We start from the raw sequence: 15,000 nt of genomic DNA on the forward strand, positions 1-15,000 counted from the left end.
ATCAACATCAGTACATCATCTTAAGATGCATCTGAAGACATAATTGTACACTGTGCTTTGTGGGCAGCGGGGGGGGGGGGGGGGGGGGGGGGGGGGGGGGGGGGGGGGGGGGGGGGTAGTGAGGGGTGTGTGCAGTGGGGCGGAAGGCGTGAAGTTTGCCATATTGCATATGTGTGTGTGTGTGTGTGTTGTGTGTGTACTCACCTCTGCAAAAGCGTCTGTTGAGGAGCATCTGCTCTGCTAATACACTCTGGTTATGAAATCGATGAGGCTGCATGTGACTCCACATGTGTGGAAACCACCAGAACTCATTAACATAGGACAGCAACAGGTCATCACCCAGATCCTCCTCATCAGTACCTGCACACACACCACACACATCACACACACCACACACACAAACATTAGTTTTTACATGATCCTTGTGTACATACACTCACAAAACTTAGCCGAGAAGAATGGTCACATATTCTCCACAAACACGTGTTCCTGTGTTCCCATTAAGACTTTAACCTTTCAGCATGCGTGCATGGTTACACCCACCCACCCATAAAACACGTAAAAAACATACGTGTAAATGGCAATGTCACCTCTACAGCATGACGGAACACCTCTGCATCCATATGCGCACACACACACACACACACACACACACACACACACACACACACACACACACACACACACACACACACACACACACACACACACACACACACACACACAGTTTTAGCAGAAGGTCTCTTTCCACACAGGGTGTAGCACAGCTCCTCCTGCTGACCTGCATGGTAGAACTTTCCGGAGAAGCCAAGGTTAAAGGTGAAGTTTGGGATGGACTTGCGCAGTTCATTTTGCGTCTCCACCAGCGCCTGAACACACACACACACACACACACACACACACACACACACACACACACACAAATTATATATACAAATCACGTTCACCAAAGCTGAGCAATAGCGACTGCTCATCCCCCGTGTTAGTCTGGTCCTCTACACTCACTCCACCGCTCTACATTCCTGCTCCATTTCTGTTGAAAGGTCTGAATATAACTTTCCGAGAGCTTGCAGGGATCAGCACTGTGGCCCTGTCCGGACCAATCAGAGCAATGCTCCCCGCTCTGGCCACGCCGCTAGTCCCCACCCCGTCCTCACCCCCGCCCCCTCTCTGGACCCCTCCCACCTCACACCTTCACGTCGGACGCCTTCATCCTGGTGCCCTCCTTCCCCACGAAGATGTCGTCGATGTCCACCAGCAGGTGGCGGTCCAGGCCCAGGGCCAGGCGCTTGGCACTGAGGAAGGCCACCGCGTCCATGAACACCAGCTTGTGGAGCCAGAAGAGCAGCCCGTGGCCAAAGAGCACGCGCTGGATGCCGTCGTGGAGGCCCAGGTCCTGCACGGCGGGTGGCGTGCAGCGAGGCCCGGGTCGCCACACTCTCCGCAGGACTGAGTCTTGGCCAGCAGCACCGGCTCGTACGTGGAGTGGTTGGACTGGAACACGGTCCAGTCATCACCAGGGAGGGGGCCTCGCACCACCTGGGAGAAGAGAGAGGGGGGGGGGAGAGGGGGGGGAGAAGAGAGAGGGGGGGGAGAGGGGGGGGGGAGAAGAGAGAGGGGGGGGAGAAGAGAGAGAGAGGGAGGGGGGGAGAAGAGAGAGAGAGGGAGGGGGGGGAGAAGAGAGAGGGGGGAGAAGAGAGAGAGGGGGAGAAGAGAAAGAGAGGGAGGGGGGGAGAAGAGAAAGAGAGGGGAGGGGGGGGAGAAGAGAGAGAGAGGGAGGGGGGGAGAAGAGAGAGGGGGGGGAGAAGAGAGAGAGAGGGAGGGGGGGGAGAAGAGAGAGGGGGGAGAAGAGAGAGAGAGGGAGGGGGGGGAGAAGAGAGAGAGGGGGGGAGGGGGGGAGGGGAGAAGAGAGAGGGGGGAGAAGAGAGAGAGGGGGAGAAGAGGGAGAGAGGGAGGGGGGGGAGAAGAGAGAGGGGGGGGAGAAGAGAGAGAGAGGGAGGGGGGGGAGAAGAGAGAGGGGGGAGAAGAGAGAGGGGGGGGAGAAGAGAGGGAGGGGGAGAAGAGAGAGAGAGGGAGAAGAGAGAGGGGGGGAGAAGAGAGAGAGAGGGAGGGGGGGAGAAGAGAGAGGGGGGGGAGAAGAGAGAGAGAGGGAGAAGAGAGAGAGAGGAGGGAGGGGGGAGAAGAGAGAGAGAGGGAGGGGGGAGAAGAGAGAGAGAGGGGAGGGGGGGAGAAGAGAGAGGGGGGGGAGAAGAGAGAGGGGGGGGGAGAGGAGAGGGGGGAAGAGAGAGAGAGGGGGGGAGAGAGAGGAGGGGAGGGGGGAGGAGAAGAGAGAGAGAGAGAGGAGAGGAGAGAGAGAGAGAGAGAGAGAGAGAAATTTGGGAACCAAGAATGACAGAAAGAAAATGAGAAAAAGACAGTTGGGAGAAAAACAAGAGGGAAACAGATGGATAAATGGAGAGAAATACAAAGAGACGCCATCCAAAATGGTCTTTTTTACGCATAAACAACTCCATCAAAATCCTGATCGATACAGTGAGAGGCCAGTGGCATTAGGTGCAGACTGAACGCACCAGACACAAGGTTTAGTTCTCCGTCCTGACCCTTCAACCAAAAATCTAAATGGTGAGTGAAGACACAAGAGCTTCCATCCACGCAACTGGAGCTCTGGGGGAACGTGACACTATCCTGGCCAACAAAACAGACAGTGTAGATAGAGCATCCCAGCATGCACTGTGGGCTGGAGCAGAGGTCAGGGGTCATGTGTACAGCCAGGGACGCTCCAAACCGGGCACTGAAGGACTAACGGTAACTGCAGGAGACTGGTGATCAGGTGACTGTCTTCCAGCAGCACCCTGTAGCTGGCCACCTGATTCCCAGAGGTGCAGACGTCCCTCTAACCACTACTACGCAGACTGCTGAGTCACTTCCGTAAAATTGTACAAGGTAACTTAAAGTTCTGTTCTCTAGATATTTAGCACAACATAATTACTTTCCACAAAAATATACCGTTATCCTTGCACACGGCCCTCGGTAGACCAAGCCACAGAGCGACAACAACACCATTATGCAGTCTATATTATCAACAGCCAAGAAGTCTCTAACTCCCTTATGGCTGACCGCCCACTCCAATTCAACATGCACTATGTTGACACAGAGCTTCTGAAGACCAGCTAGAGCCACTGGGGGTAGAGTGGGCGATGGTCACCGACGCCCTGCGATGGCCCCACACCACGGTGGAGTGTTGTGCACACACACATGGCCATGTGATGTGTAGGAGAGGTGTGTGGGCACACACCTGGTGGGCACGGGTGATGTGTAGGAGAGGTTTTGGGCACACACCTGGTGGGCACGGGTGATGTGTAGGAGAGGTTTGTGGGCACACACCTGGTGGGCACGGGTGATGTGTAGGAGAGGTTTGTGGGCACACACCTGGTGGGCACGGGGGATGTGTAGGAGAGGTTTGTGGGCACACACCTGGTGGGCACGGGTGATGTGTAGGAGAGGTTTGTGGGCACACACCTGGTGGGCACGGGTGATGTGTAGGAGAGGTTTGTGGGCACACACCTGGTGGGCACGGGTGATGTGTAGGAGAGGTTTGTGGGCACACACCTGGTGGGCACGGGTGATGTGTAGGAGAGGTTTGTGGGCACACACCTGGTGGGCACGGGTGATATGTAGGAGAGGTTTGTGGGCACACACCTGGTGGGCACGGGTGATGTGTAGGAGAGGTTTGTGGGTACACACCTGGTGGGCACGGGTGATGTGTAGGAGAGGTTTGTGGGCACACACCTGGTGGGCACGGGTGATGTGTAGGAGGGGTGATTTCGGATTGATGGAGCAGTCTTTCAATCCCAGGTTAGAGTGCAGGTACAGTGGGAAACCTTTCAGCTGGGCACTTAGGAGACTGTTCTCATTGGCCTACACACGCGCGCACACACACACACACACACACACACACACACAAAAATGGAACGCTGAAAATAATAAATTAGCCTAATCTAAATTAATTTCATGTGGTGAGGTCAGACTATAATAATGTAGTATCACATTAGTTATTCAAATAGAGAGAGACAAAGAGAAGATGGAGAGAGGAGAGAGAGAGAGAGAGAGGGAGGGAGAGAGAGATAGAGAGAGAGAGAGAGGGAGGGAGGGAGGGAGAGAGAGATAGAGAGAGAGAGAGAAAGAGAGGGGGGGAGGGAGGGAGGGAGGGAGAGAGAGAGAAAGAGAGAGAGAGAGAGAGAGAGAGGGAGGGGGAGAGAGAGAAAGAGAGAGAGAGAGAGAGAGGGAGGGAGGGAGGGAGGGAGAGAGAGAGAGAAAGAGACAAAGATAGAACCAGAGTGAAAGCTAGAACAGGGGAGGTCAGGCGTCACCTTGAAGAAGCCGATGATGCCCACTCCATACTCCACACAGTATTTATCCAGCAGCTCTCTGTTCCAGGCGTCCATGTTAACATACTTCAGGATGTTCTCGTACACAATCAGGACAAAGCGACCGCGCTCCCCGTCCCGTCAGCGTGGGCATGTCCCCTTTCCCGGGCGAGATCTCCGTCTGGTACCGGAACCGGGCCGACTCCAAGATGGCCACGATCTCCTGGCCCAACTGTGAGTACTGGCTCTCCACGAACACCAGCACCACCGCCTCCGTACGGATGTCCTCACCTCCCGCTGGGGCCCCGCCCCTTTCATTGCCGGGTGTGAGGAGGCGGGACGGAGTGACATCGTTATCACAGTCCTCAGCCCCGCCTCCGCGAGGTGGCTCGAGCTCTCGTTTGACGGTGTAGAGGAAGTAGGCGGAGATAAAGACACTGAGCATGCACAGGAGGAAGAGGAAGAGGAGGCTGGTCTGGAAGGTGAGCTGGCGATGGAGGCGTCGCACGCGACCCGCACCCAGCATCGTGGGGTTGACCCCACAGCCAATCACGCGTGTTTATAAATGAACAGTCTAGTGTCACTCTGTTAACATTCACACACTCACATAAGTCCACAGATTCTGTCTCTGCATTAAAGCAATGTGTAAACAGGGGAACAGTGATTTAAGATCTCCTCCATATCCACATCCACTATGTCACCATGTCTGAGGTCAGCAGCTACAATGCAAAGGTCTCCTCAGTGGGCGTGTCCCCGAGAGCGTGGGAGGGATCAGATTGGGCCTGTAGCCTGTCCGTCATAGAAACCCTCCCTTATGGCCATCTGTGAAGCAGGTTGGATGGTTGAAACAGAAGCATGTGTGTCCAGTGCAGCATCTTCTTCCAGAAACATGGTCATTCCTACAGAGAACAGTCACATGTTCATAACAAATTAGAATAATAATAATAATGTAAATGCATTTCTGAACAAGAAACTGTTCAAACCAAATGTCCTGTTTCATTATCACTAATGCAATCAAGTTCCTGTGTGTACCTATAAATGCCAAATGTGCAGAAAGTACACACACACACACACACACACACACACACACACACACACACACACACACACACACACACACACACACACAAAGCTAACTCATCACACCTCTCTGTCCATTCACATGGGAACATTCCCTCTGCCATCGCCTGGTCTGGTCTAACCGGACAGACAGCTCCTGCTCATCAGGGCTCTCAGGAAGAAACCTCTCTAAGAGTCAAATTAATGACCAAGGCCTTGCAGGTATGTGGTTATGTAATTAAAAGCTGATTACTCTATGTTAATCAAAAGCATAGAAGAAAGAGGACATGAAGAGAAAGAATAATAAAGAGAAAAATGAATGATTTATGGCTTAGAGCAGGGGTGTCGAACTCAATTTAGGTAACAGGTCACATCACGCTCAGCCCAATGTCAATGTCAAGTACTACTCAGTAACACAACAGCAGTTCTAGTCTTCACGACAACTTGAAATGTCTTTGTAATGTCATAATGTAAAACATACATTATGAATGCACAAATTGAACTTAAATCACGCACTAAACAGATGAAAACCACTTCTGGAAAGAAAACATCATTTTTAGAGTCATTTTTATCATTACCTCATTTTTGCGATAAACATGAATCACAATAATGTGCTGAAAGTTGAGAATAACAGCACCACTCAAACTGCATTATTTTGGATTTGTACCTGTTTCTTTCCAGATCCTGAATGTATTGCTGTTCAGATATCCACTGGAATTTTAATCAGAATTTACCGCATTTCACTTTTATATTGGGACATCCAACAACGTTATTGCACACTACATTTCTGGGCCCATATCACACAGCCCAACAAGAGACATGTTTACATTGTGAGATTCATAGCATGTTAAAACAGACCATGTATGTCATGTTGTCACTTGGCCATCAATGCCATGCTGGTAAAATATTACAATAATTACAGGATTATGAGACTAAAAGCAAACTTGACAAAACAAAACCGTGTTCGCTCAGACAATGCATGAAGTGTATTTGCCTTATGGTGTTTCTCGGCTAATCCTGATGAGAGTTGCAGTTCAGATGGGCCTGTCCCCATCCCCAACAAGGGCCTTCATGCAAACAAGTAGGCTGAAAATGTGTGTACGAGAGTGCATGTGTGTGAAAATCGCAAACACACACACACACACACACACACACACACACACACACACACACACACACACACACACACACACACACACACACACACACACACACACACACACACACACACACACACACACACACAAATCCCCAGATCCCTTTACTCTGTGTGTCTGAAGAGGAGATGGAGCATGGAGCGTGTGGCTGCATATCAAAGTCAGATTAGCACTAAAGGGAAAACGCGCGCGCGCACACACACACACACACACACACACACACACACACACACACACACACACACACACACACACACAAACTTTCACCAGGGAACATCAACAAGGACAAATCTCAGAGAAGAAATATATAAAATAATTCATTTCAAATAAACCCATCTCTGAAGTGTAGCTATATGCAGTGTGTTAGTATTGCAGGTTAGGGAGGAAGAATTTGCATAGATGTCACAGAGCTTTTTAATGGGATATGAGAAACTGGGGCAGTGTAATTGGTTGCCACATCTTCTGTGGGCATCTAAAGCTGGAGCATTAAGAGATATAGGTCTAGATCGTCTTATAAAGCTCCCAGAAAATCAATCTGTCTAGAGCTTTTCAGGGTGGAATCATGAGTACGGTCAGACCACAACAGCCTTGAATGTTCCAGACAAACATCTCCAATACGGAAGTGTACTGTAGCCCTACAGGGAAGTGAGAGTCCCAGGAAGCTCTGCTCTCTGGTGGGAACGGAAATCCGTGATAATCTGCAGCCAATTCAAATGGAATTTCTGAAGAACCGATGTGGCTGGTGACGGAGGCTCGGTGTAGCTGTGCAAAAGCAGGATTGAGGATGGTGGTGGTGATGGAGAAGCATGCTAGATCAGCTAAGATGGAGATGGGGATGGAGTTAAGGTGGAAAAGTGGAACCAGCTCCTTAGTAGAAATCAAGTGATCATAGCAATGCATGTGTAGACTTCACCTGAAGTCTCTAATAAGAGAAGATTTTAATTAGGCCTTTATGTAATGTTTGAACCAAATGTGTCACTTATTACACCCGGACCGAGAATGAAAACAAACTTCAGTGATGAAATCACTACTGAGTAATTCAGTGCAACACTAGGACTGACTTGTGTCCACAAACCCACCTCACCCATAGTGTCATTTCCTGTATCACTCCTTACTTCTCACTCCAGACCTCTCACTTCCTCCCTCTCGTCATAACTGTCTTTTCTCCTATTACACTTGTAACTAATATTTAACAAGTGACAGTTTAATTATGGAAATTTCAGTGTTCAAGCCATAAAAAAAAGAAGGATCACCATCGCTCAAACATTACAGGTGAATTTGTAACATTAACGTCAGAGCTGACAAGCAGCCCCATTAATCACTGCCATATTAGACAGTCGGAGCCAAAGGCAAACAGAACAGCTAGCCAACAGCATGCTGGATCACAGGGAAGCAGAACCCTCCTGTAGAGGGAGGACGGTGAAGCTCTTGGAGCCGGGCCGCCTCCAACACGCCAAAGGACTTCAAAAGAAGAGAGTGGCGAGTGATGATGGTCTTTGGTCGCTCCCTGTCATGCTCGGGGATACTCAGCGATGTTCAGCCATTTTGAACCTACCCGTTTAAACTTCTGCTCGACTGTAGAGTTGTACTGCCGCAGGGAGGCAGAGCGGGAGAGACGGGTAAGCGGTTCTGGGTTCTGCTGGGATGAAAGCACAACGGTAGCACTGGGGGATGTGTCATGGTCCTCCGAGGCCCGGGCTATGGGTCTGGCTCTTTGTGCAAAGTGGGTTGGGGGGGGGTCCACCTCCCCGGGGCGGTCCGACGGAGGCCCGCATCAATGGTGGGGAAACCGCGCGCTCTCCATGGCGACGGTACGGGAACCACTTTAATGGTGATGTCCGTGCGACAGGGCTTCTTTCTTTACAGAACGGGGGAGGTTGGGGATGGGGGCAGGAGGTGGGCGCTGTGTCAAGAGCTCACACGCGAGGCAGAGGGGCAGGACAGCCTGGCGCCCTGCTCCCTCTTCCCAACTCAACAGCAATGGACTTGACCCGAGTTCTAGAAGCCTCCGCCAGGTCCACACAGACACATTAGAATTCCCTCCGCTTTCTCCGAACAAGATCCCGGAATTCCCACCTGCCTATGGCCTGTGAGAACGTTCCACATCAGCTTCCAGCTCTGCTCTGTAATCAGCTCACTGCGTTACCTAAACCCAGCTGTGGGCAAACCTTGGTGTGTACGCCTCCGGGCTGCTGGAGGCTGTGTGCTCAGCCCCAGTGCAGTTACAGCGAGTCTTCTTAGCACAACCGTCTGCCTTCCAGAGTCTGCGGTGGCCGTACTCAAACCCAGAAGGCAACCCAACCCCCCCCCCCCCCCCCCCCCATCAAAGTTCATCAATAAGAAACGTCAAAACAAATGCAATCACAAAAACAGAAAGCAGTTTCTGTGAAACTGTGAAATTCATTCAGTATTAAGCCAACTCCCCTCTGTTCTCTCTCTCTGTATTAAGCCCCTTCTCTCTTTCTCTCTCCGTATTATGTCTATTCCCCCCCCTCTCTCTCTCTCGGCATAAAGCATACCCTCCGTCTCTCTCACTCTCTCCCTCTCTCGTTCTCCTCCGTACCTCTCTTTGCCCCTCTCTCCCAGTCTGAAGCGAAACCTCTCTCCTCTCCATCAGTTCTCTCGTTGTGACAACCGTTACCTGCTCCAGCCTTCTGTTAAATGCCTTTTCATTGTCACTGTAGACAAAATTGCTGAACTACGCATGTTTCCACTGTCAATGTTGCCGTTGAAGTTAAAAAGATTATAGCAAAAAGGTAAAACTGGTTAGTTAAAGAATGGGCTTCCACAAACCTAACTGATCATATGTAAAATGCTAACAATTACACAATTTTACAAAAGAGGGCCGCCATAACACACGCACACGCACAGAAAGGCACAAACCCGAGAGCTGCTAAGAAAGAGAGTACAGGCTGGCACTTCTAATCAGGAGGGTGTGGGGTTGTACAGTGTGGAGGTTTAAATGTCACGCTCTACAGTGTGTCCACCGCTCTCAGTCAGTGATGTAGTGCTGGCCCTGCTGGACAAGGCAGGCTGGGGCTGTACAGGGGGCGGGCAGGAACTCAGAGGGGCGTGGCTCAGAGGGGCGTGGCTCAGAGGGGCGTGGACGGCCTGTACTGCTCTTGAACTCTTGGAGCACTGGTCAGTCTGGGGATTAAAGACTGCCCTGAATTAAATAAACACTCTGTCCTTCAGACTTCCTTCTCCCTGTCCTAGATGGCTTCACAAATCACAGGGGTAGAACAATAAAGAGAACGAGAGGAATTCTCACTAGTGTCAGTAACTTTACACACTTTTGTGTCTCGAAAATAATCTGCCTCATCCTTTTTAGCCATTCACATTGTCGTCCTTATTTGCATAATCATATTTTACAGTTATGGCAGGCAGGGAACGGGCTTTGCGTTTCCAGTGCTTCTGACGTGAACCTTAGTGTGAAAGCTCCACCCCCTCACGTGAGGGGGTTGGGCCTGCGAGCTCACTCCATCTGCACACGCCTTCTCCCCGCAGCAGGTGCGTCCGCAACACACTCCAGGAATGGAACCGTCCTTGAATCCCACTCCATTATTAGAGGTCGCAAAAAAAAAAGTCCGTCAGCTAATTCTGAACACCTCCCCACCGCACGCCCGACATAAAAATTCACCTAGGGAGAACTGTAGGAGCAGCAGAGCAAGCCCACAGGAGAAGAACGAAGAAAAACGCCAATGAGCGATTATCCACCTTGCATCAGGCTGACATTACTGCCCAAGGCGAGGCACATTAAGCAAGCGCAGGGCAGGCGGGCGGAGCACCTCGAGGCAAAGGCTCCTCTCTGGTGGGCACAAAGACAGCAGTCATCAGCCTTGATCAAACCCACGACCCAGGAATGCCGGCCGAGCTGCGGGACCCGTGCGGCGCGGGCTTCCCTAGAGAGGTGGGGGGGCTTTTTCTCTGGGCAACGTCTGACCGACTGGGCACAGAACTCTAATAGACGACACCATGATGAACAAATTAAAAGGAACACCTCAGGCAATACATTACACGGGCTTTCACGCACACCCACGTAAACACATGCACACTCAGGCACATTCAGACACACGCGCACACACACGTTCTGAAACATGCAAACCCATTAACACGCTCAATTGTTCACGCACTGACCCGTACCCACACGATCTCAGCCTCTTTTTCTCTTACAAAGTGCACATGCTCACCCTCTTACACACTTACACACACACACACACACACACACACACACACACACACACACACACACACCCATGTACACTCACACACACCCACCCTGCTGTTGTATTTACCAACTGGATATTTCGATGGAACAAATAGCTTGGATTGCCCCAGAGCTAACCAATGAGGGATCAGAACCAGAGCTAACCAATGAGGGATCAGAACAGAGGGCTGGAGGGTAATTTATCATTTTTGGCAGCTCTGGGGGCCCAGGGAAGGCCAAGCTGTCATATCTGCGGCGCACGCCAGCTATCGACACACGGCCTGCGACTGCGTGAGGGGCTCGTTCCCAACGACGCGCTCGAGCACAGTCGCTAGAGGACAAATTAAATGAGAGCTAGAATTCAATTTCGATCTAAACTGCGAGACAAGTCGATAATGAAGTCTGCTGTTTTGGAAATGTCTGAAAACCCCTGCAGTGAAGTGGGCATGCGGCTGAGGTGTAAATCAGAATGGGGCAGACTACATGTCTGTCACTCGTGCACACACACACACACACACACACACACACACAGACACACAGACACACAGACACACAGACACACACAGACAAATACTCAAAGTCCCTTGACATGTTGGTCAACTCATTTCAAACTGCAACGGGAGAATTCGGTTTTCCCAGCAGATTGTCCACAGAACGTGGATCAAATAACGTTCTACTGCAATAATAATCAACCACAAGATCAGAGAGACCGGCGGCATCGTAGCAGCAAGCCGTCCTTAACACACACAAAGACACGCACCCATTTGTCCATCTGTCAAACTAATGGACCAGGGCCTGGAGGAGGCCAGCAGGACGGTAGCACTGCTCCCCTACGAACGACAGCCAGGAGAAACCAGGCACCAACACCAAGCTTACACTGGTCCCCAAGATCTCTTCAGCCGCATGCCACAGTTCCCCACTGTGAAGCTTGGAGGAGGCAGAGTGGGCTGAGATTGGCCAGCGCTCTGCTGGATCTTCATGGTGTTCCTCCCTCCCCCGTCCTCATCTCCACGCGGCCGTTAGCTTCCCATGAACACAAGCATGCGGGGCCAAAGGGAACAACCACCACGACAATGGGCAGAAGAAAACCAGCTCCCCGTATCCCCATGAGAGGCAGGCTGGAGTCATCAGAAAGCAAAAAGGTGAGACTCCGAAGCCGGGGGCGGAGTCTGGGCGGAGTTTGGGCATCACCCACTATGTGGGAGAGGACGCAGGGGCGGAGCAACAGCGGCCCAGGTGTGACAGGTGGAGGGGGTGGAGATCCCATACTCCACCTGCCACAGCACGCTGCTAAAATAGGCTGATGTGTAGCCACCATCACAACAGCTATGAACACAACCATAAACCAAAACTGTGAAGAAATAACTTTTACTTTGAATCACTAAAATGTAATTCATTAGAGGAAAAATGTTGAATAAACCAGCATTTATTATTTATATGCTAGTAGAAAGATAAAAAAATAACCCAAGGGAACACAGATCAGAAATGAAAGAAAAAGGGTAATTATTTAGCCCTATTCAGTGCTGCCTACCTGCTGCTAATCCTGACGCTCTGATGCTCCCATTAATGGCAGGGCTAGAAAGCCCCCCCCCCCCCCAAAAGGAGGAAACTGAAAATGAGTAAATGCTCAGAATGAGGCTGTAAAGTCATTGCTGCAACAATGTTAACAGAGTCATTATCTCCAAGCCTATATAATAACGAGGATAATGTGCTCTTGTGGGTCGTGCCACGCTTTTCCAGTTGGGTCGGGAGCAGGACTCCCTCTCTGCATGGAGATAACGTGTAATTACCAGTATGGACGCTTCTCAGCTCCACGATGGCCTGCACTGCAGAGACCCAATAAGAGATAACAACACCCAACGAGACCAGAACACGTGATTGATCCGACTGTAATTAGGGTCTGACGAGTGTACAACGTTCAGGTCAGAGACACAACATATAGGCACATGCACACACAGACCACGAGAGAGAGAGAGAGAGAAAGAAGAGAAAGAGAGAGAGAGAAAGAAGAGAAAGAACAAGAGCGAATACAAGCAAACATTTGATAAATTGCCGAATTTCATAATAAATATTTAAACTTGTGAGTAGGGCTATAGGAGGGCAGCCATTAAAATGATGAGGGAGATGGAACAGGAGGGACGAGGCACCAGTTCAGCTCAGCAGGACGTCCACTACGTTCACCCCTCATCTCAGTGGGAAGGTGGACACATTCTTACAGAAATGAGCTTGGCATGAGGTGAGAGGTCAATAGATGCCTGGCCCCAGAAGCTACGTGCAGGCTAGCCGGTCAACACAGAGGCCTACTCAAAGCAGGAGGGCTCGTAGCCACGGTCGGACACTAGTCTTTGAGAAACGCACGTCTGCATGCGTGTCCCGTCACGTGAGGACGGCCGCTTCCTCGCAGGACAGGAAACGCAAACAGACGTGCACTTCTCAAAGACAAGTCTGACCATTAAATGTATCTGGTTCACCATGCCATCCCAATAAAACAAAGGAAAAATAAAAGTTTTGACATTTTTATATAACCAAAGAGAAAGAGAAGGGAGAGTAGAGAGAAGTCGTGACACACCTTCTGCATCTATTATTCAGACCTGCCTTTTGAACAAGCTCAATAATACATGAGAGTAAAAAAATGAGGTAAAGAACACACTCTCCAAAGTACTGCAAGGACAATGAATTATTAGTCAATAGAACAGAACTGAAGAGGAAGAACAAGAAAGAGCAAAAGAGCATGAAAGAAAGGGGGGGGAGAGAGAGACAGAAGGAAGGAGTGAGGGAGAAAGAGAGAGTGTGTGTGGGAGAGAGAAGGAAGGAGTGAGGGAGAGAGGGAGAGAGCAGGAAGGAGTGAGAGAGAGGAGAGTGAGTGGGAGAGAGAAGGAAGGAATGAGGGAGAGTGAGGGAGGGAGAGAGAGCGAGAAAGAGCAATAGAGCAAAAATAAACAACGAGAGAGATTAGCATGAGTGTTACCAGGAGAGAACAAGAACGTTAGTTAGGGAGAGAGGCGCACAGGGAGGGAGGGATGGAGGGAGAGAGAGAGAGAGAGAGAGAGAGAGAGAGAGATGGAGTGGGAGAGCGAGACAAAGCCCACGAGACCAATAGATTAGTCTAAACAGAGACATCTCAGTTCAGCTGTGTGCGCCTGACCAATATGCTAAAGATGGCAGTATGGCACTCTACAAGTCTAAGTGACTGGGCCAAACCATTCTCCAAATGTGGAGCTGTGTCCTTCAGTACCATTCCATGGCTCCATGCCCATTCCTGGCAGAGAGCCAGCATGTGCGTACACACACACACACACACACACACACACACACACACACACACACACACACACACACACTCCACTCATAGGCATGTTCGCCAACTCCAGTAGGTGAACACAAAATCTTCTGTTGAAAGAAGCTAAAATGATTTTCTTCATATCCATTAACACCCGCTGGATATGAAACTGAGTGGTATGACCGCTGCCAGGATACAGGCTGTAATAGGCTGAGCTGTGACCCTCCGTTAGCCACAAACACAGGTCACGCCCACACTGCAGCTACACTCAAAAATGAACCAATCACAGATGTCTTCCCAATTGAGAAATGACAAAATAAGGTTAAAAAAAAAAAACAAACAACCGCGGTGCAGATTTGATTCTGGTGATGAGAGCACATGGGCGGGGAGCTCAATGAAATAAGTGTGAAGAGCCAGGGGCTCAGGGGTGGAGCAACAAGTCTAGCCACACCCCCTTATAGTGGAGTGGATTCTGTTCAAAAAATCATCACATCCTATGGCAGGGAGCAGAGTCCGTGGTTCCCGCGCATCCCGCAACTTTTTGTTGTTGTTGTTTTTTCTGTTTGTTTCCTTTTTTGAAACCCTAGAAGATCCTAGTAGAGGATCAAGCAGAAAATTTTACAACGTCTGGCAGAAAAGCTCCATGTGTTGATTCTCATGAGATAACCAGTCAGAATATGTGCAAATTTTAGTCAGAACACATAACAGACGGAGGTGGAATCATATTCCAGTGTGTGAGCACCCAAAGCTGGATGAAACAAGATCTTTTTGTCATCATCATTAAAAAAGATCAAGCTTAGAGAACCGTGTCGTCTTGAGCGAATATTTCACCACTGTATCCAACAGTGTGTTTGCGGGAAAACCGCTTCCTTTAAATGGCCACTTTAAAATCAACAACCCACAATTCTGCCTTCCTAGCAAGCCCTCATG

At 50.2% G+C, this 15,000-nt stretch overlaps 1 protein-coding gene across 1 annotated transcript in view; it reads right to left on the minus strand.

Annotated features, from left to right (window-relative positions):
* ndst1a (N-deacetylase/N-sulfotransferase (heparan glucosaminyl) 1a) overlaps nt 1-15,000 on the minus strand; it is a 48,600-nt gene that overhangs the window by 16,356 nt on the left and 17,244 nt on the right. The window contains 7 exon segments of the mRNA XM_077005858.1: nt 205-360; nt 782-869; nt 1,193-1,413; nt 1,416-1,539; nt 3,790-3,918; nt 4,371-4,505; nt 4,507-5,266. Coding sequence (XP_076861973.1) covers nt 205-360; nt 782-869; nt 1,193-1,413; nt 1,416-1,539; nt 3,790-3,918; nt 4,371-4,505; nt 4,507-4,893 — 1,240 coding nt within the window. The 5' untranslated portion in view covers nt 4,894-5,266.

This window comes from Brachyhypopomus gauderio, chromosome 5 (assembly GCF_052324685.1).
Source record: "Brachyhypopomus gauderio isolate BG-103 chromosome 5, BGAUD_0.2, whole genome shotgun sequence".
In the NCBI taxonomy this organism is placed as follows: Eukaryota; Metazoa; Chordata; class Actinopteri; order Gymnotiformes; family Hypopomidae; genus Brachyhypopomus; species Brachyhypopomus gauderio.